Source organism: Ursus arctos, chromosome X (genome assembly GCF_023065955.2).
Source record: "Ursus arctos isolate Adak ecotype North America chromosome X, UrsArc2.0, whole genome shotgun sequence".
NCBI lineage: Eukaryota > Metazoa > Chordata > Mammalia > Carnivora > Ursidae > Ursus > Ursus arctos.
In genome coordinates, this window is record NC_079873.1 from 79,313,689 (window position 1) to 79,336,582 (window position 22,894).

The following is a 22,894-nucleotide window of genomic DNA, read 5'->3' on the forward strand; positions in this document are numbered from 1 at the left end:
TGAGCAGGGAAGAATCCATGCTACAATCACAAATGGCTAGAAAAACAATCTATCCAAATGCTTATTTCAAGACCTATCTGAGAGACACATGGGAATCACTGGTTATTATTTGCACATCCAGCAAAATATATGTAAATTTATCGTAAATGCACATTAGGCAATTTCTTTCCTCAGGCTATAGAATTCATTGCTTTTGCACAAGTAGGGCATTTCCATGATGGGCGTCAGGCCTACTACATAGCCCATAGCTGCTGATGGAAAGAAATTCCACCTGCTAAACCTCTTCTCCCATGATGAAGACCAAAGTAGCATCTCTACGTTTGGGCTAGCTCGTGAACCTCACAGGAGCTATTGCACAGCCTGCATTTGTTCAGGTCTATGCACTCACTCGTGCCAGACGTCATATTCCACCAGGAGAGTGAAGTGTTGGGGTCTCCTGAAGACTGCTGCCCTTGAATCTGGAGCAGATGGTTCTGCAGCCATCAGGCCACAGATTCTCAGAACCTGCCTCCTTGGGGCACCTGATATGAGCTCAGCCACCAGCAGGAAGAGCTGCGCAGAGAGAGATGGATCCAGCAATCACCGTGCTTTACTGGTGTAAGTAACTATGTGCCCAGCACCATGCTAGGCTCTAGGTTAGTGACAATGACACTGATTCAGTTGGGTCCTGATCAATACAACTTCATGTTATAATGGACTTCTCACAGCGCCTTTTACTTCTCCTTTCTTCTTCCTCCCTCCTCCGACAACAAAGTTGAAAACAGTAACAGGCGTCCTGAATTCATACAGGCATTCACGATCCGGCAGTAAGCACAGGGCAATGGGCTTGCTCATTTGTATCACTGACTGTTCTCGGGGATCTTGTGGTGAAGCATTCTCATCCCCATTGTACAGAGGAGGAAGCTGGGGCTCAGAGAAGGTCGTTAGCTGTAATACCTCTAGTGCCTGCTGGCTTTAGAAGGAAAGCAGCTCCAGGCACCTCTGGGGCAGGACCCACACTCACTGGGGTCAACGGGAGACCCCAGTGGCTTTACCTACAAGACAGCCAGGTCACCAGTCCCCAAAGCGGGAAAGAGGCGACTTGGATCTGGATGCCTTTGTCTCCCCACACCCCAGGGCAGTTCAGCCCCCACTGCGGGACCCACGCCCTCAGCGGAGTCCCAAACACCTGAAGGTGGGACCTGCTCTTCTGGAAAGGCTCTGTCTGCTTCTACAGAAAAGTCGTCAGGGGTCACCACATTGATGTTGGGTTTCTATGGCAACCGTGATGCAGGCTGGTCCTTTACAGCGGAAACGTATTTGCAGCCCTCCTTACCCCCCCCCACGTACCCCCCCCTTCCCCGCCCCGCTTTCCCTTGAAAGGAAAACACCATAACTCTTCAGGACACCACATGAGAAAGCATGGCAATTAGAGGCTCTAGCCTGGGACCTGGGCAACTGGTTTACAGTGAGACAGGAGGGGAGAATTATCAGTACACAGAAACCCAGGGAGGTGCCCCAGGGTTCTTGGAGATGAGCTAGCCCTAGGAGGGTGAGCATGTGAAATCAAGGCCATGTGAAGCAGTCTCTGTGGCAGAAAACCAAGAGATTGTTTATAATCACATGATGGAATGACCTAGGAACACAGAAAAATGTCATTTAAAGAAACATTCAGAGGTGCTTCAGGGCAGCAGCCCTAGAATGATACAATTATTCAATAGGCAGAAACCTACTTTCTGAACCATACAACAGTCTCTGTGGTGGAAATTCTTTTTTTTTTTTTTAATTTTTTATTATGTTATGTTAGTCACCATACAGTACATCCCAAGTTTTTGATGTAAAGTTCGATGATTCATTACTTGCGTATAACACCCAGTGCACCATGCAATATGTGCCCTCCTTACTACCCATCACCAGCCTATCCCGATCCCCCACCCCCCTCCCCTCTAAAGCCCTCAGTTTGTTTCCCAGAGTCCATAGTCTCTCATGGCTCATTCCCCCTTCTGTTTACCCCCCCTTCCTTCTTCCCTTTCTTCTTCTACCGATCTTCCTACTTCTTATGTTCCATAAGTGAGTGAAACCATATGATAATTGTCTTTCTCTGCTTGACTTATTTCGCTTAGCATTATCTCCTCCAGTCCCGTCCATGTTGCTGCAAATGTTGTGAAATCATTCTTTTTGATGGCTGAGTAATATTCCATTGTGGTGGAAATTCTTATCCTCCATTCCTGGTATTGTCTTCCATGTGGAGGGACACCCATGATGAAAGCAGCTCTACAGTCTTTATAATCCACTTCTTCTCTAGTGTGGGAATCACTTACCTCATTTGTGACTTTGCAGTGGGAAACCCACATCCCAGGCCCTCTCCCTTCAAAATTCTTGTAGCAAGCTGTCTTTATAGAGCACCGGTTTGCTCTGCTCTCAGGGGTGGGTAATAGAATCACAGCTCTTCTCCTGTTTTCTGTGTCTTGCTGGCCCCTCAACTATACCTATGGTCTGTTTCAAAATGCTTTTGTCTTAACCAAGAAACAGACTCTTGACTATAGAGAACAAACTGATGACTACCAGAGGGGAGGTGGGTGGGGGTGATGGGTGAGATAGGTGATGGGGATTAAGGAGTGCACTTGTCAGTGATGCTCACCGGGTGACGTATGGAGTTGTCGAATCACTGTATTGTACACGTGAAACTAATACGGCACCGTACGTTAACTGTACCGGAATTAAAATAAAAACTTAAAGGTTTAAAAGATTCTTTTGTCTTGAAGGGTCTCCCAAAGCACACTTCTTCTCCCCATCTGAGCTCTGAACCAACTAAGAAGTAGGACAAAAGAGTGAAAAGAACAATGCATCGACTCCATTGCTTATAAAGGTGATATTGCAGAAAGTGGCTTAGATATGCAGGCAACTGGGCTTCCTTTTCATGAACCCCAGAATTATACTGACTTGGCCACCCAGCAGCGCTGCATGAGGTAGTCACAAAGGCCAAAGACTGCAATGCAGATCTCCCTGCTCTCTGGTGAAGGAGCCCTGTCTGTATGTGCTTGAAGAAAGTACCTTCCTTGCCAAAGGCTATCCCTGCGGCAGGAGAGTGTACCAGGAAACAATCCTTGAGAATCGCATTTCAAAGTGAATAAATAGCCCTTGTTCTGATCGCATACTCACCAAGGGATGTTCTGAAGATATGGCATTCCATGTGGTTCGTGGAGCCAACTGTAGCAACAGACTCTCAGCTCCTCAACACAGGAGATCGCAGTGGAAACTCATCTTACGAAGGGGGATTGGGGTTAGGTTCAAAATTCCAAGAGTGGGGTGAAAATTCATATACCATGGAAATCTCCTCTGGGAATCCCCTCAGGAAGGAACTGAAGAGATGTTCAGAAAACGATACCCACACATAAACCCACCTGCAGACCGTAGCCAAAACTGAAACGAAGTTCTACAAAGCCTTCAATGATCAGCAAATCCCTATTTTATCCGGTGATTACTGACCACAGAGAAAGAGGAAACGTACACCCAAAACACATGTCTTGGATATATATTCCTGCTTAACAAAGTCCCCCAAACAATGGTCATTTATCATCTCTCAGGAGTCGGTGTGTTGACTGCGCTCAGATGGGTGTTTTTGTGTTCCAAGCGGTTTCTGTCACCTGGGGCTACAGTCATCTGGAGGCTCCACTCAGGGGTAGTGCGTGCCGTCCGGGAGAGCTCACTCACATGGATGGTTGGTGCTGGTTGTCGCCTGGGGGCTCAGTTGGGGCCGTTCACCAGAGCACCTTGGTTCTCCTTACAGAACTCTCCCTGTACAGGGTTGCCAGATAGAATCAGGATAGCCAGTTATATTTGAATTCCAGAGAACTAACGGACAATTTTTAGTCTAAGTGTGTCACATGCAATGTGACTGTTTATCTGGAATTGAAATTCAATTTGGTGTCCTTTGTTTTTATTTGCTAAATCGGGAAACGCCCGGGGGGAAGAACCTGTGAGTTAATGACCATTGGAGATGACGCTCCCAACAGGGCAGGGCTGGGGAAAATGAGATCAGCCTGGCAATAAAGACAAAGCTGGTCATACCTGGTGTTGGTGGAATAAAGGGGAAACAGACGCGAGCGTACACATCGGTGCCAAACGGGCACATCCATTTTCCGAGGCCCGTATTATCATGGCTTAATAACGCGAATGGCGTTTGATACAGACGTCCTATTTCCACCAAAAAGGGAAGTTCAGGTGAGGCTTTAGGAAAATGATACCAGGGTGATTCTGACCTGCCATCTGCCTAAGGGGGCCCTGGCTAAAGGGGCAGGTGAGGTGCCCCATACATTTCTTGCTCTAGCGAGGAAATATAGCTAATGCTTATGGAGCAGATTGCATCACCACACCCAGTGGAACGTTCTTCATGTTAGTGGCCAGATTTAATCCTCAAGACAGCCTTGGTAGTGAGGTATTACTGCCCCCTCTTCATGGATGTCTGTGACTCTAAGTCACATGCTCCTGAGTACACAGATGGATGGCGAAGAAGTTGCTCAGCACCCCCACTTCCATGGATGGGACCCGGAAGCCTTGGCACCATTAGTTGCTGGTGACAGATCTTTAGAAAACGTATCAGGGTACCTACTGCTGAGGTGGTTAATCTCTGGTCTCTCTGTGCTTACCCTCCCTGCAGCAGGAAGCCAGGCTTGGTGCCCCTTTCCCTTGCCTCCAGGGAGGATTGGGTCAGGGCTGAGAGCAGAAGCTGCCTGAAGCCTGTGTTTCTTCCATCCTTTGTAAAGAAGTTGTGGTATCTATCTATCTATATCATCTATATCATCAGCTATATCTGTATCATCTGTATCTGTATCATATCTATATCTATCTGTCTATATAGAATTATTACTCACCCATAAAAAAGGATGAGGTCTTGCCATTTGCAACAACGTGGATGGACCAGAGGATAGTATGCTAAGTGAAGTAAGTCAGAGAAAGTCAACTACCATGTGATTTCACTTACATGCAGAATCTAAAAAACAAAGCAAACGAGGAAACAAACACAATGCAGAAACAGACTCATAAATACAGAGAACAAACTGATGGTTGCCAGGGCAGAGACGGTGGGGGGATGGGCAAGTGGGTGAAGGGGAGTGAGAGGTGCATGCTTCCAGTTATGGAATGAATAAGCCACAGGGGTGGAAGGTACAGCATGGGGAATATAACCAGTGATATTGTAATAGCATTGTACGGTGACAGATGGTAGCTATCCTTGTGGTCAGCATAGCGTAAGGTACAGACTTGTGAATCACTATGTGGTACACGTGAAACTAATGTAACATCATGTGTCGACCATACTTCAATAAAAAGAAAAGAAGGAAATCCTGCCCCCTCCACAAGAAAACTTAAACTTACGGTAAGCATTGGACTATTTGTACCTGTTATGGCGGGGAAGGCTTCCGAGGGCACAGGGAAGGAGAGGAAGGGAGATTTCTCCCACACAGAAATGAGGTCAGAGATCTACATGTCCCTCCAAGAGCAAGGACCTAGCACTGCTCCGTATGAACGCTTGTGGTGCTTCCATGGATGGTCCACTGAGGCTGGGCAACCAGTGGTGAGGCAGAGTTTCCTCTTTGTATCAAGGCGTCAGGGGGCCTGAAGACCCTGAGTCAGCTATGTGCGTGTCTTTTTTAAAGATTTTATTTATTTATTGGACAGAGAGAGTGAGGGAGGGAGAGAGAGAGAGAGAGAGAGCACGCACAAGTAGGCAGAGAGGCAGGCAGAGAGAGGAGGAGTAGCAGGCTCCCCACTGAGCAGAGAGCCCGACGGAGGGCTCGGTCCCTGGACCCCCGGATCATGACCTGAGCCGAAGGCAGATGCTTAACCGACTGAGCCACCCAGGCGCCCCTGAGTCAGCTGTGTTGATGGTCAGCTCAACCCTAAACAGTGTGGACAGATGAGTGATGATGGCAGGGGCCTCCCCCGGCTGTATCTAGATCCCACAAGTGGGACACTCACTCAACAACCCCTCTTGGTGATAATAATGATGGTGATGATAGTGATCATGATCATGATGAGGTAATGATGATGAGGAGGTCAGTGATGGCAGAAATGAAATCCTGCCCCTGCAGTGAAGGTACCTGGGTATGGGGACCTTCTGAATTGATTATTTTTCAAGCCGGCAGGTAGGGGCTCAGTCTGAGCAGGTGATTCTTCTGGGACAGATAATCTGGAGGGTAGGATGTTAATGTTCAGAAAAGTGATGTATGCAAGTGGTACTCTAAATTGTATCACCTTTAATCTTCACATTTATTTGAGTTGCCTATAATTAAAATCATAGTTCACAGCAGGGTGTAGGAAGTTAGGAGAAGCTGGGCAAATTGGGGAAACTGCTTTGTTAATGCCTGCTCAGTAAGGTAACCTGCATTTCACTAGAGCTTTCTCCCATTGTGTCCTGAAGCCACCAGGGCTCTGAATGTTCTAATCTCTCCTAAGTCCTCATATTTCATGCTGTCCAGGGTGTCGCCTATTTCTTTTATATAGCGAAATGTATTCGTTTTTAATTTTTTGTTATGTTCAGTTAGCCAGCACATAGTACACCATTAGTTTTTGATGTAGTAGTGTTCAAGGATTCATTAGTTGCGTATCCCACCCAGCGCTCATCACAACACCTGCCCTCCTTAATACACATCACCTGGTTACCCCCCCCTCCCCTGTAACCCTCAGTTTGTTTCCCGGAATCCAGAGTCTCTCATGGTTTGTCTCCCTTTCTGATTTCTTCCCGCTTTCTACCCAGATGTCCTGAAAGCTGCCTGGGTGGGTTTTCACCACAGCCCCTCCCTCCCGCCTTCCTGCTCAACGATGTTCAAGCTGCAGTTCAGGCTTTTGTCACCAGGTGGCATCGACGTACTTCCACCGTCAATTTCTCTGCAAAGAGGTTTGTTTATTCAAGGAGCAAGAAAACACAACACCTACCCTTAAGACCCAGCCTGTGAACCAACGAATAGAATATTTTAAATTCTGTCTGATAGAACTGATGGGTGTGAAAGAAGACTGTAAAAACAACAACAACTACAACAACAACAACAACAACAACACCTATACCCCAGGACATGCATAAGATGAAACACGGGTGACAGTGGTGCACTATGGCAGTAGGCGGCAGGTGGGCTAAGGGCAGGGCAGGACAGGTGGGAGGTGTCTGAGAGAGAATGGGGAGCAGGAGCAGTGTCTGGGCAGCCTGTACAGGCGTGGGGTGGTGGAGGGTGAAAGCCCTGATCTCTGGGAGGGACTCCCCACAGTGTGGACACGTCAACCTGCAATGAGGAAGGAAGAAATACATCGATAAAAAACGCGATATAGATTTGGGGCCAACAGCAATTGGAACTGCTTTAATGCACATATGAATTTTCCCAACAGAATCTGTATCTCAGTAAACCAACGATTCCAAAAATTTTCTTATTCTTTGCAAACTGCGCTGGGTTCCTCTGAGAAAGAAAAATGGAGATGGATGCCACTTGGTGGCCAGAGCTGGGATTGCAGCTCCGAGGCATGGACCAGGGGTCTCCGCAAGGAGGAGGGAAAGACGAAGTTTGTGATCTTGGTTGAGTGGTTTCAGCCAGAGTTTTCGGGAATGTTTCGCTTCGTGGCAGTAATTCCTCGGTGTGCATCATTTTCTGGGATCTCTAAATCTGAGATCAGAATCCATCCCCTGTGTGAACTGAGGATAGAGCTACACTTTTGAGGTGGGGTGATTGAGCCAGAGGAGGCATAGACACACACACACACACACACACACACACACACACACACACACAGACACAGAGTAATTCAATTTTGAAATCTACTTTGTTCTCCTATAACATTGAATATAATGAGTGCCTATGAAGTGAAGAATGTATGTGCACATCCATGTGCACTCTTGTCTTCATTGTCAAAAGGGACTTTTGGGTGAATACCCATGGTGCTACAGGATCAGGGGAGTGTAAAATGCTCAATTCTCAAGCCTTAGAAACTCATCTTCTTTCTTTTTTTTTTTTTTAAGATTTTATTTATTTATGTGACAGAGAGACAGCCAGCGAGAGAGGGAACACAGCAGGGAGAGTGGGAGAGGAAGAAGCAGGCTCCCAGCAGAGGAGCCCGATGTGGGACTTGATCCCGGAACGCCAGGATCACACCCTGAGCCAAAGGCAGACGCTTTAACGACTGCGCTACCCAGGGACCCTAGACACTCGTCTTCTAAAAGCAGTCCTGCTCTGTGTCCTCTAGAGAGGGCGAAGGATGCAACCTCATTCCCATCCTGCCATTTATCTGGAGAGGTGATGTAGGTTCTGTGAACCTGAGCTTTGCCACCTGTGCCGTGGGACTCAGGAGACCTTTGTCACACAGCTGTCCCAAGGGGAAAATGAGAGAACCTGCTCAGGGTCTGTGGCATGTAGTGGGACTTCAAGGGCCCTTTAGAAGTTGAAACGTAGCAGTAGGGGCTGGCTGAGCTTCAGGGCTAAGGCAGGCATGGTGAAAAGGTATTTCTCATCGTTTCTCCTAATGAAAATATAGATATCTTTAGGAAGGACGCAAATATTTCTCTGATATGCCTTGCGTTTAAAGTCTTAAAGACAGAAGGATCCCTGGTTTCTTGGGTGAATCAGAAGCTTATAAGCAATGCTCAACATCAAGCTTCTCGGCAGACCCCAAACCAGCTCCCTGTGCTGGGAAGACGGGCCTGCTTATTCGTTTATTGTGTGTTTGTTCCTTTGTTTTTTATTGAAGTGCAAGTGACACCCAATATTACAGTAGTTTTAGGTGTACAACATAGTGATTCAACAACTATGCACATTACAAAATGCTCAGCGCTGTAAGTGTAGTCACCCTCTGTCACCATACACAGTTATTACAATATTATTGACTCTGTTCCCTGTGCCACACTTTTCATCCCCAGGGCTTGTTTGTTTTATAACTGCCAATTTGTATCTCTTAATCCTCTTCCTGTATTTTGCCCATCCTCCCACCCCTCCCCTCTGGCAACCACCAGTTTATTCTCTGTATTTATGAGTCTGTTTCTCTCTTGCTTTGTTTGTTCATTTGTTTTCATTTTTCAGATTCCAAATATAAGTGAAATCGTATGGCATCTGTCTGTTTGTCTGACTTGTTGTACTTAGCATAATGCCCTCTAAGTCCACCCATGTTATTGTGAATGGCAAGATTTCATCCTCTTTTTGTGGCTGAGTAATATTCCATTGTGCGTGTGTGTGTGTGTGTGTGTGTGTGTGTATACACAATACATGTAATACACCCCCACACATGTATGTCACATCTTCTTTATCCATTTATCTATCGCTGGACACTTGGGTTGCTTCCATATCTTGCCTGTTAACAATTAATGATGCAGTAAGACAGGCCTGTTTTTAACTCACCTGGTGACCTCAACGATAGGGCACATCAGGGCAGCAAGTTGTGGTGTTTGCCTAACTGCTGCTCCTGGACTGCTCCATAGGTTAATACATTTTACAGGAGTATTCTGGACTAGTCCTGGAGTCACCACTGCAAGAGTCTTCAGATCATGCATTATCCAACCGTGTCACACCAGAATTTCAGCCAACTGCTGTCTCCCTGAGAGGGAGAAAACCAAGATTTACTAGCATTTCTTCAACATACAATTGCCCGTTCTTTCATTCACTAATAAGTACGTATATATTTGGGCTTAGAACCCACACCGTCCATCGAAAAGCGTTTCACTAATTTTGTAGTGTAAATAAGAGGGTAAGAAGGAAAGAGCGTAAATCTGGAAAATTCAAGGGTTAAATCTGAGACAAAATAACTCCTTCACATTAACTTTTAAACTTGCTCAGACTTCAGGGCGTTGAAGATTAAAAAATAATCCCTCCTCTGACCCCTAATTCCCATGCAGGCATAAGCCGCTCACTCTGTCTCTCCATCTCTCTGTCTCTCCATCTCTCTCTCTCTTCATCTCTCTCTCTCACACTCTCTCTCTTCCCCTTCAAAATCAAAGTTCCAGAAAGAGATTTTTACATTCCCTGGTAACATTCTTCACTTCCCACTGAATCCTTATCTGACTACTTCTGTCCTCATGATTGCAATGACTCACTCTCACTAAGGCCACAAGCCACCTTATTCTCACTAGGTCCAGATTATTGTATAAATATATCAACATACTGACTATTAATTTTACTGACCTCCTCATAATGGTGCTGTGAGCACTGAATTTGACAATACATTAAAAAAATCTTGGTGATAAGAAATTTTAGCTGTATTTGTTCCATTTCGCGTATCTTTATTGACATTACTGTATCCACAGGCATGAAGAAAAGATAGGATATTGTCTGAGGATTATTCACAATGACATATGGGGTGTGGTGTACTGAGTGTGGTAGTTGCCTAGGACCCCATAACAAATCTCCACAAATTCTGTGGTTTGAGATGTCAAAAATGTATCCTCTCATAGTTCTGAAGAACAGAAGTCCAAAATCAAGGTGTCAGGCAGGGCCATACTCCCTCCCTCTGAAGGCTCTAGGGCAAAATTCATTCTCAACTCTTCCAGTGTCTGGTGGCTCCTGGCTTTCTGTGGTCTGTGGCAGCATAACTCCAACCTCTGCCCCGTCTTCACATGGCCTTCTTCCCTGTGTGTGAAACCTGTCTCTTGTTTCTAAGGACGACAGTCATTGGATTTAGGGACCACTCTAAACCCAAGATGATTTCATCTCAAGATTCTTAACTACATGCGCACAGACCTTGTTTCCAAATAAGGTCTCACCATATGTTCAGGGCTTGGGGTTTGGACATATCTTGTTCTGGACATAAATCAATCAACTACAGCGATACGCAGGTTAAAACAACTAACATGAGCTATTACCTTGTGTATAGAAATATGCAAGGGGCGCCTGGGTGGCACAGCGGTTAAGCGTCTGCCTTCGGCTCAGGGCGTGATCCCGGCGTTATGGGATCGAGCCCCACGTCAGGCTCCTCCGCTATGAGCCTGCTTCTTCCTCTCCCACTCCCCCTGCTTGTGTTCCCTCTCTCGCTGGCTGTCTCTATCTCTGTCGAATAAGTAAATAAAATCTTAAAAAAAAAGAATTAAAAAAAAAAGAAATATGCAAATACATGCATATGTGCATAAACACATAAATACCTGTGTAAGAAAGACGATAATGCGCTAGGGAAGAATATAATGTAGAATGAAACATTCAGAGGCTGTCTTTGGGTTGTATGTTTTGGGGTGATGTTTTCTCCCCCTCACTTCTATATTATCTACTTTACCTAAAATAAATACCAATTGCTCTTGCAACTACATATTTAGAAAAATAAATAAATAAAACGACAGGGAAGCAAGTGCATTCTTAGCCCACCCACAGGGAAACCTCCAGAATGACCCCCCCTGCCCTAGGCGTGTGGGGAGGGTCGTGTGGGGTGGGTGTCTTTATGATAATCACCTGTGACCAACAAAGAATAAACAGACCCTAAGAGGGAAGTAAGCCATTGAAGGTGTTATCAATAGAGATGTTAAAAGGACTTAAGTTCCCTGGTTAGCTTTCTGCAAGAGACCGACCCTGAAGGCCCCCCTTGGCAACCCTATTAGGACCCCTCTCACTCCTTAGAGCTTTTTCTGTATCTTTGCTTAACAAACGTCTATCGATTTACTGAGAAAAAAAAAAATCAAACCTTTAGAATAGGAACGTAGTTGAGGGACAGTAAGGAAGGCAAGATGCCTGGGAAGCTGCTTTCTCAATATAACAAGATAATTTCCCTCCAAATTTCAAACCACAATGCTTGTTATCAATATTTTAAATTCCTGCCTATTAAACTAGGGGTAAAAAGTTGTACTTCAGTTTGATTTTATTTATTCATTTATTTTTTTTTTTGCTGTGCCTTAATAAACGGTGAGGTTGAGGGTCTTATCAGATGAGAAGCAGTAGTGTACACTGGAGAGATGTGGGGCACAGCAGCCACACAGAATCCGTTCAGATCTCTGTCTTGTGATTTGCTAGCCTTCCCTCGCTGTGCCTCAGTTTCCCAAAGTTTAAAATCAGGCAACAATAGCTCTTCCTCATAGGCTCTGCTGAGGATGAAATGAGTAAGTATAGGTTTAGCACATACAACACGGTGGGGTGCACAGGGAGCCAGCAGTATTATTAACTATTCTTACGATTATCATCATACCAGAATCCACCAGTAGTGTTTTTCCTAGTGAGTAACCACCTTGGGTATTTAGCAGAGGAGGGTTCTAGGCAAAGCGTTGAAGTGTGTGGACTGGTTTCTCCTTACTGCTTATAATAAAATGTGAGAGAAGAGATAAATCCAATGAGCTGTTAAGCAAAAAAAAAAAAAAAAAAAAGAAAGAAAGAAAAGAAAAAAAGAAAAAGAATTGGGCCTTGAAGATTTGGAACGTTCTGAGCTTATCTATATTATAAAAGGCAAGATAGCGTGTTCAGGAGAGAACACCAAGGGTATGGCTGGGAAATCACTCCAGGAAGAGATTACTTGTGGATTTAATCAGCCATCTCAGCTGAAGCCAGAAGTGGAGATGTAGAAAACCTAACAGACCCATAACCAGCAAGGAAATTGGAGCAGTAACCAAAAATCTCCCAACAGGCAAGAGTCCAGGGCTGGATGACTCCCCAGGGGAATTCTACCAAACATTTAAAGAAGATTTAATACCCATTCTTCTGATGCTGTTTCAAAAAAAAAAAGTTGTGATTAAATGACAGTGTATAAGAGGTGATCTAACTGTACTTGTTAATGAACTCTTAGGTGACTGAGGTCCAACTCTTGAGTACTGAATTTGATCGGAAATGCCAAATTCATTACATATGAAATAATGTTAAATTAAATTAAATACCAGAGTTCTATCATATTGTACATCAACCACTTTATCCAACAGTTTTAAAATCATAGATTCTTGGGAAATTCTTGGGAAAGAACACCCGGCAAAGGGATCCCCACCCCTATTTATTCACCGTTTGGATGGGTGTTAGGAATAATAAGAATAGACAATCACAAAAAGACACCAATAATTATAGAGCACGTAGTAGATTAACAGATAAAACTCTTGGTTAGCATCAGACAACCAGCGAGTAATGATTCCCAGGGTCAAATCCTGGTCATTTCTGATCCCACACTCGATGCCCCTGACCCCTGTTCATAACTGAGAGTTCTTCTGTGTTAGGCTAGAGGCCAGCACAGGGGAAGGGACGCACCCAATGTCCTGTGGTCAGTTAATGAGTCAGGCAACTGAGAAGCATGTTTGACGACTCCCATCTTCTGTCTAGCTGACCTGTTCCTATTCTGTGCTCTTCCGTACTATTTCTTCTTCCTGGAGCACAGTAGGAAATTGCTTCTAGTCAAGCTAGAAGGAAAATAGGGAGACAGGAAAGCACGTGGGAAAAAGGAAATGATGAGATGGGACTGAGGCTACTTCTTGCCGCTACATTTCCAGATGTGGTCTTGTTTCAACTCTGCTATCTTATGGGACAGAAGGGGCAGGGTGAGCTGGGAGTAACATTTATCAAAGCCCTACTGTGTACCGGACATTCTTTGAGAGTTTCTCCATTTTTTTCTTACAACAAATCCGTGAAGAAGGCACCCTTAAAGTCCCATTTTAGAGAAGACCAACCTCAGACTCACAGAGCTATGTAAATGTTCCTCAAACGGGCCAACTGGCAGCCTCCCATTTAGACGATGGATTTCCAGGCCTTAAGTCCCCATAGTGGGAACTTCCTTGAAATGGAAACTGGGTGATGTCATGCCATGACATGGTGTCATGCCATGACATTGGGCATGAAGATGATGATGGGCACAAAATCCTGCCCCATGGGCCAACAGGCCTTGGCATGGGGACACATAGACTGGCTGATTCCTGAGATGCTGAACTGGACCCAAGGAAGCAGCACGAACTGTTGCCCTTTGGAACGGGAACCTGAGTGGTAGGATTTTAACATGGACATAACTATCATATGCTGGTTGGTTGGTTGGTTTGTTTTTGTTCCCTGTTCAATCTCGTGTAATCCTAATAGCTTCATTCAAGAGCAACAATTATGCCTGTTACTCAGACAATGGAACTAAAGTTAAAAGAGTAAGCAACATGACCTAAGAAACAACCTTATAAATTACTGCTCCAGAACTCATACCTGGAACTGCACGGACTAAGCTTTTCGCTACTCTGTACTGTAAGCTGACATTTGATATTCCTCGAAGCATTATTATTCAGTTGCTCTTTTTAAAACAATGTGCTAAAGTACTTTCTTAAACGCTAGAAATCATTACAAAGTATAGAATGCCGTCTGTGCAGCAAAAATTAAAAATCAAAAGGCATGTGGAAAGCACTGAGAAACTATTTACAACTTCTATTCAGATACAGTGTTTATATCCTCAACGTATGAAATACTCTTCAACGGTAGAGATGGGACAATAATATCAAGGGGGAATGTACGTATAAAGCCATATAGATCGCCAATAAACACTTGGAAATATGCCCCAAGAAACAAATGAAATGAAATGAAAATGAATCCTATTAAGCCAAATAGAGGTTGTTAAGTGTTATGTAGAATATGATTGCGCTCTGCAAAATAATATGTATCAACATGAGTGTACAAGTATGTGTGTGATTGTAAGTAGGTGCATTACACACAGAGGAAAATTCTGGGAAACAGGCACAGATAAATTAACAGAGACTGTGTATTGCGGTGAGCAGAAGGTGGGAGAGAAGGGAAGGGCAGAATAATTTCAGTTTCTAAATCAACATCTATATGTTGTTTCATACTCGATAAACAATGAAAGCTATTAATTGGTAATCTGACAATGTTAATGAGATAAAGCTTAGTAAAATGGGAAAATCTGTAAATTGAGTCACAAAATGGTAGTGCAGGAATACATTTATTGACTCAGACATATGTTCATATACTGTTGCAAAAAATAGCACATTAAAAGAATTCTTTGAAAATAATTCAAACAATTCAATGTATGCATGCTGGTGAGGGTTAGAGGATATTTTTATTTTCAATTTCTGTAGTGTTTAAAATATGAAAACTTTACTGAATAAAAGATTGGAAATATAAGAGGATTGTGCACTGATAATAGATATGATGCTTTTATATTCATCGCCTTGGAAATATCTTCCCAGTATAGGTTTCATGGGTAAAGGCACAGATTAGAACAATTTATTTGACAGCGCTTGCGTGCGTGCATGTGTGTGCGCGCACGTCAGTGTGCATGTGACTGTATGCATGTTTCTATGTCTCCAGCTTCTTTACAGTAATTGTGCACATTAACTCATGCAGCTTTCTCTTCAGTTCACTTAGAGGCTGGACTTCCAGCCCCAGGGCTTGAAGATCCCATGATGGATATATTATATATATAGAGAGAGGGGGGGGCAGGATATATATATATATATATATATATATATATATATATATATATATACAGAGAGAGAGAGAGAGAGAGAGAGAGAAGGCAGGATAAGTGCCTCTGTGTGGAAGAGTCCAGAGAGCTTTGGCCTATACGATGAAATCAGTGCGTTTCCCACACTCCCCCCACATCCCCTATGATCATTTGGTGCCATCTATCTCCATTTTCTCAGGGTTCTCTTTTTCCCACGGAGAAGGCATGGATTTTAGACACAGAAACAAAAAATTTCCTTTCAAGGTACATGGTGAAACGGTAAGTACACTCTGGTCCAACTCTCTTTGAAGAAGTCACATGTTTATGAAAAGTCGGAGAGGACAGATACTTAGTTTTGTTTCCTGCTTTCTCCTGCATCTACATTTCATTATTTTGTTAACATGTATTGGGTTATTTTACTGTCTGCCAGGCACTGTTGTCCATTCCTTATCTGCATTCCAGCCTTCCCTCTCTTGATCTCTAGACCTGCCTAACTGGAAATGTTCACAGGGAGCAAGATGGATGTTAGCGCCCACCCACCTCATGGCATAAAGAAGCATGACCTCAAATGGACCCCATTCCAAACGAGTTTAGTCCAAGCTTGACCCTGACTCCTGAAATCCCAGCATCAAAATGGAAAATGACACAGCTGAGTTGGGAGAAGTTGCAAAGTTGGGAAACTGAGGCAACTTGTAACCCAAACATTTGTTCTCTTGCGTAGAGCTAACAGACTATTGCCTTTTCCTGATGGGATCTCTCTTAATCGAGAGTGAAGGACAAGGCAGCCATTGTGTGGTTTCACTCTTGGTTCTTCTCGTGGGCCTGAACTAGAGGTTTTGCTTTCCCCGTTACCCTTTTGTTATTCACAGTGGTAGATTTCTGTACCGTATATCTGTCTGCGTTATTCCTAGGAGGGTGGTTTCTCCCATGTAGTCCATGAAAGGGTCCATCTGAGAGGACATGAGATTCCTGCGACATGTAAGGACTCCTCCCCCAGTTAAGGGGGCCTGCCTGTGCCTGGCTTCTTCTTGCTGTTCAGGACTCAGCTCACATATCACTTCCTGAGAAAGAGCTTCACTGAAAACCCCATCTATAGTAATCTCTGTTCCAGTCACTTTCTACTCTACTTATGTATTTATTGTCTTCAAAGCACAATTCCTCATATGAAATTAATCTGCTCATTAATTTCTTTGCCTACTAACTGCCAGCTTCCCCAAACTAGAATGAAAACTCCAGAGACCCGGCCTGTCACTTTCTCTGTGATGCGTCCCCAGCAACACATAAATCATTAGTAAAATATTACTGAAATGAAGGACTTCTTGTCTATTTGACACACTGGAGCAGATAGGCATTTAAAGTTGAGTGGCAGGAATAGCTGACGACAAAATTAGATACCAGAGGATTCAAAAAACTTTAAGTCTTTGTTGCAAATCTAACAGCAACACTTTTCGAACTTGGTTGAATACCAGAAGCAATTGAAGAAATTACTCAGAGGGCAAACACTTCCCATCCCACCTCCCTGGTGTCCGCTCAGCAGAGCTAGGGTGGGCCTGGAATCCAGAAGTTTAGTAGGCACTCCCTGATGATTTTGATGAACAGGTCCATGGACCACAGTTGGAAAAATCCTGACCTAAATAGTTCACATTTGTGTACCATTCGTTCAATGTCTAGCACGCAGAATTCTGTGATATCTGGGTTGTCACAATTCATGTAATGACTCAAAAGTGCTCTGGTACTTCTTTCCCACCTAAGAACACAGATTGCTTTCCCAGATGGGATCGCACTTACGCTCCGCAACATTCCTGGGTGGTCAGGAGGATTGGGTATTGTTATCCTACTGTATAGATGGAGCAGTATATTAAACATGAATTTTTATTTATATGCTCTGACATCTGAGGCCTTGTTGCCACTGGAAGGGCTGTCCCTCCTAGGGCTAGCTGATCCCTCTAAATAGTAAACAACTGGGCCATATGCAAACCAACCATCTGGAGCCCACCCCCCGCCCCCACCTCCTCTGCTGGGCTCTCAAACTCATCAACGATATCCCCCCCTGCCCTAATCACCACATGGCCCAGGTACTGGACAACGGGGGACAAAATCTTATGCCCCAGATCCCACTGAAATTATTCAAACCAGCTAATCCCATGCTTATCCTGCCTTGCCTATTCCTTCTTAGAGAAACCATGGTGAAAATTCTTGCCCTTCATTTCTTCTTCTCTCTCTGCCCCTGAGGGAACCTGGTGCTTCCCCATGTGGTTGGTCTCTGCATGGCGTGGCATGACCCTTCCTCTTAACAAAGGTGAATTACAAACTATATTTCCATTGGCAATCATCTCTTGATCTGTTGGCCTCATCATATCTGAAGAATAATAAAACCAACATTTTAAAGCCAACTGGTAGGAGGGTAGTGACTTCCCTAACATGTTTCGAGGATGACACCCTGATCTCTTCATTCTTGCTTCAATAACATGTCTGGCAAACTCAACACCACACTTGCTTTTTCTTTATCATTCCCTGTTTCTGGGGTACAGAATCCACATCCTTCTCTGATGTTACACCAAAAGTATGTATACGAGGATAAGAAAGCACTATTCCAAAATCCCTTCCTGCATACTCTTGCGACATGGAAGGTCACACATCATGTAAATGTGAACTTACTCCTGCTTGTTGTTATTTTTCCAAGTAGTCTTTTTGGTAGTTATGCTATTGTATTAAAGTCAAAGGCATTGCAATGACAGGATAAAGGTGGGAGAGTTGGAATGGGGAGCTAATACTGGCTGAGGGCCTACCAGGCATCACATGCTGCAGGTTGTTATTTTCAGCCTTCTTCCTTAAAATCACCAAATGTTACTATGAGGTGGGCTTCATTACTTCCTTTCGGCAGATGGGGCTCACAGAAGAAAGCAAATGCTCATTGAGGTCTAAGAAGGTTTCAAAACGGACACAGAGGCCAACTTGAATGGGTTTCTGCTGGCCAATTTTGAGGCATTCAGAGCATCAAAATAAATGAGAGTAAAGATAGTAACCTCTAAAGCAAACTAGGAATCAATGGGTCATGTGATATTGATAAGCACATACATACATACATACATACATACGTAACTAAATAAAGGAGAAGGTAAAGCTCTACCTTACGGTCATATGCTCAATAATAAACATGAAAGGAATGAACAATTAGAAAAGCAGCATTCAACAATTACCACAGGAATAAGGGATTCGTGAAAGAATCATAAATGCATGCTTGGTCTGTACCAAATCCCAAAGCAGTCACTGAGCCTCAACAGTACTCACGTTTGGACAATAAAGGGTGGGAGGGTATGAAATACTTAGGGAAAATCTGTCCAAAGATATGCAAGATCTGTACACTGAAAATTAAATATTAAATTTAAATGTTTAATTATTAATAAATATTAAATAATATTTCTGAGAAAAATTTAAAAAGACCTACATAAGTGGTGAGACATACCATTTGGGGGGGGGGTCTGAAGATTCACTCAGTATTGTTAGGATGAAAATTCTCACCAAACTGATCTACACATTTGATGCAGTCTCAGTCAAAATCTTACTAGACATTCGTAAAGAAGTGAACAATCTGTCTCTAGAATTCTTGAGGCAGTGCAAAGGAACTAGACTAAGGAAAACAACTTTGAAAACGAAGAACCCAAAGTTAGAGGAAGCACACTACCTGGTTTAGAGAGTCATTGTAACAAAGTAATAAAGAGAGTGTGCTATTGACATCAAGAGAAAGAAGTAGGTCAGTGGCTCAGGTGAAAGAACCCAGAAATAAGCCTGCACATACACGAAAAGCTGATTTTTGATAAAGGTTCACAGGTAAGTCGATGGTGTGCAACAAATAGTCTTCAAAAACTGGTGCTGGAACAAGTGGATATTTACTTGTATCGGAATGGATTTTGACCCATGTCTTGCACCTTATACAAAAGTTAGTTAAAATGGGCTCGTAGGTCTAAGTATAGTACCTAAAACTGTAAAACTTTTAGAAGAAAACCCTTTTGACCTTGAGTTAGGTGAAGATTTCCTGGGTATGACACACCAAAAGCACCATCTGTGAGTGAACAAATTGGTAAAATGGACCTCTTCAAAATTAAAAACCTCTGCACTTTCTAAGATAATGTTGAGATAATGAAGTGAAAAGCCATGGGCTGAGAGAAAATATTGGCTAATCACATAGGGATAAAGACCTTGTACCTAGAATATAGAAAATCTGTCTAACATCAGTAAGAAGAGATTGATGCCAGCAAGATGGCAGAGTAGGAAGCCATAGAACTCCATCCTCCACAGAGGCAATGATTTAATAAACATACATGGTCAACGGAGGCTTAGTGGAAACCCCAGAAACCCATTAGTAAGTCACATTAACCCCAGGAAGTCTCAAAGTTAAGAACAGTCACATTGAGATGGGGGTGGGGAGAGGGTGGGGGATGTGTTAAATCAAAGATGACAGTCTTTTCCCTCAAACCAGCACAGGTTGGCATAAGTGAGAGGAAAAGCCCACCTCCTGGCTTCTCCATTAAGAGGTAAAGAGAAGAGTAGAACATGCTTCCAACGTTCAGACATTTTGAGGGACTGCCCAGGGGACTGGTTGCTATCTCACCTGACTTGGAGCTTCGATGGAGGCACTGGCACACTTTGGATGCCTAGGGGCCCCCGAGAAGAAAAAGTGAACTCAGCTGCACCAGAAAACTGGCAGCGCCACAGATGGAGGCCAGTACAGCTCACCACAATCAGAAGAAAGTATGCAGCTGTGGAGACATTACAAGTGATGTAACAGAAATAAAAAAAAAAGTGCTGAAGGAAATGACTATGAACAATTATAAGCACATGGGATAATCTAGAAGAGATGAATAAATACCTAGAAGCATACAACCCACCTTGACCGAGTCATGAAGAAACAAGAAATCTGAGCAGATCTAGAACTAGTGAAGAGATTGTAGCAGTAATCAAAAGCTCTCAAAAAAGAAAAGCCCAGAATCAGATGGCTTTGCTGGAGAATTGTACCAATCATTTAAAGGAGAATTTACATCAGTCCTTCTAAAACTCTCCCCAGAAACTGAAGAGGAAAGGACACTTCAAAACTCATTTTTTGAGGTTGGCATTATCCTGATACCAAAATTAGACAAAAATTCTACAAGAAAAGAAAACTAGAGACCAATATACCTGAGGAATATCGATGGAATAATCCTCAACAAAATATTAGCAAACTCAATTCAACAACACATTAAAAAGATTATACTTTTTGACAAAGTGGGATTTATTCCTGAACAATACAGTAGGAAACAATAAAGTAGGAAAACCAATCAATATGATACACCATATGAACAGAATGAGGGACCAAAGTCGTGACCTTCTTGATACAGAAAATGCATTTTCAAATTTCAGCACTCTTTCATGTCAAAAAACACTCCATGCTAAAATTATGAGTAGGAGGAAGTTATTTCAACATAAGACCATATATGAAATGACTGCAGCTAACATTATTCTCAATAGTGAAAAACTAAAAGTGTTCCTTGTAAGAGAAAGAACAAAGAAAGGATACCCTCTTTTGCTACTTCTATTCAACTGAGGACTGGGAGTCCTAGCCCAAGCAATTAGGAAAGAAAATGAAATGAAAGACATCCAGTTTGGAAAGGAAGAAGTGAAATTATCTCTGTTCACAGGTGACATTATCTTGTATGTAGAAAACTGTAAACATTCCACAACTACCAAACACATTCCGCTAAGTTGCCTGGTAGAAAACCAACACTCAGTTGTGCTTCTATGTACTATCAGTGAACAATCCAAAAAGTAAACTAAGAAAAAAAAGCCTCGTTTTATATCTCATCAAAAAGAATAAGATATTTAGAACTAAACTTAACCAAGTGGGCAAAAGACTTGTACAGTGAAAACTACCAAAGCATGCTGAAAGAAATTAAAGAAGACATTAACGAAGGAAAAGGCATCCCATGTGCGTGGATTGGAAGACATGAACTGTTGAAATGTCCTCACTACCCAAAGTGACCTACAGATTCAGTGCAACCCTTATCAAAAGCCCTATGGCTGTACTCCTTTGATTACTGCAGCTCTGAAGAATACCTTCAAAACTGGGATCGTGATATCTCCAACTTGGTTCTTCTTTTTCAAGATTGTTTTGGCTAATTGGGGTCTTTTGTGATTCCATACAGATTTTAGGATTGTTTGTTCTAGTTCTGTAAAACAAAAAAAATGTTGTTGATATTTTGGTAGGAATTGCATTAAGTCTGTAGATTGTTTTGGGTAGTATGGACATTTGAACAACATTGATTCTTCCAACCCATGTGTGTGAAAAGATGCTCAACATCAGTAATTATCATGGAAATGCAAATTAAAACCAGAATGAGATATCCCCTTTATACGCGTCAGAATGGCTACAATCAAAAACACAAGAAACAATAGGTGTTGGCGAGGATGTGGAGAAAGAGGAACCCTCGTGCACTGTTGGTGGGAATGCAAACTGGTGCAGCCACTGTGGAAAGCAGTATGGACATGCCTCAAAAAATTAAAAATAGAATTACTATATGATCCAGCAATTCCACTGCTGGGTGTTTACCTAAGGAATACAAAAACAGGAACTGGAAAAGATATATGTACCCCTATGTTTATTGCAGCATTATTTACAATAGCCAAGATTTAGAAGCAACCCGAGTGTCCATTGATAGACGAATGGATAAAGAAAAAGTCACACACACACACACACACACACACACACACACACACACACACACTGGAATATTATTCAGCCATAAAAAAGAATGAGATATTGCCATTTCCAACAACATGGGTGGACCTAGAGGGCATAATGCTCAGTGAAATAAGTCATTTGGAGAAAGACAAATAACATATGATTTCACTCATAGGTGGAATTTAAGAAGCAGAACAAAGGAACACACAAAGAAAAAAAAAAGACAAAAATCCAGACCCTTAAGTACAGAGAACAAACAGATGGTTGCCAGAGGTGAGGTGGGAGGGGGGATGGGTGAACTAGGTCATGGGGATTAAGAGTTCACTTACCTTAATGAGCACTGAGAAATGTATAGAATTGTTAAATCATTGCACTGTACAACTTAGACTACTGTATCATAATTATATGTCAAGTTTTCAAATAGCATGTTTTTGCAGAAATAGAAAAAAAATCATCCTAAAATTTATATGGAGTTTCAAAGGACCCCCAATAGCTAAAACAGTCTTGAAACAGATGTACAAAGCCGCAGGCCTCACACTTCCTGAATCCATAGCATATGACAAAGGCACAGTAATCAAAATAGTATGGTAACGGCATGAAGACAAACTTATAAATACATAACCCAGAAAGAAACCCTCGTGTGTATGATGAAATGATCTCTGACAAGGTTACCAAGGCTACACAATGCAGAAAGGATCGTCTCTTCAGTGCACAGTGTTGGGCAAACTGAGTATCGACAGGCAAAAGACTGAAGCTAGACCTGTACCTTCCTTCCACCATATACAAAAATTAACTTAAAATGGATCAAAGACTGAAATCTAAGATTTGAAATTATAAAAGTCTTAGAAG

The 22,894-nt window shown here is 42.9% G+C and overlaps 1 protein-coding gene across 1 annotated transcript in view; it reads left to right on the top strand.

Annotated features, from left to right (window-relative positions):
• Positions 1–4,155: 4,155 nt before the first annotated feature.
• LOC125281258 (nuclear RNA export factor 3-like) overlaps positions 4,156–22,894 on the top strand; it is a 60,239-nt gene continuing 41,500 nt past the window's right edge. Inside the window, exons 1-3 of the mRNA XM_048213801.1 lie at positions 4,156–4,203; positions 4,480–4,583; positions 6,737–6,877. Of these exons, the coding sequence (XP_048069758.1) occupies positions 4,156–4,203; positions 4,480–4,583; positions 6,737–6,877 (293 nt within the window). The remainder of the gene's footprint in view (positions 4,204–4,479; positions 4,584–6,736; positions 6,878–22,894) is intronic.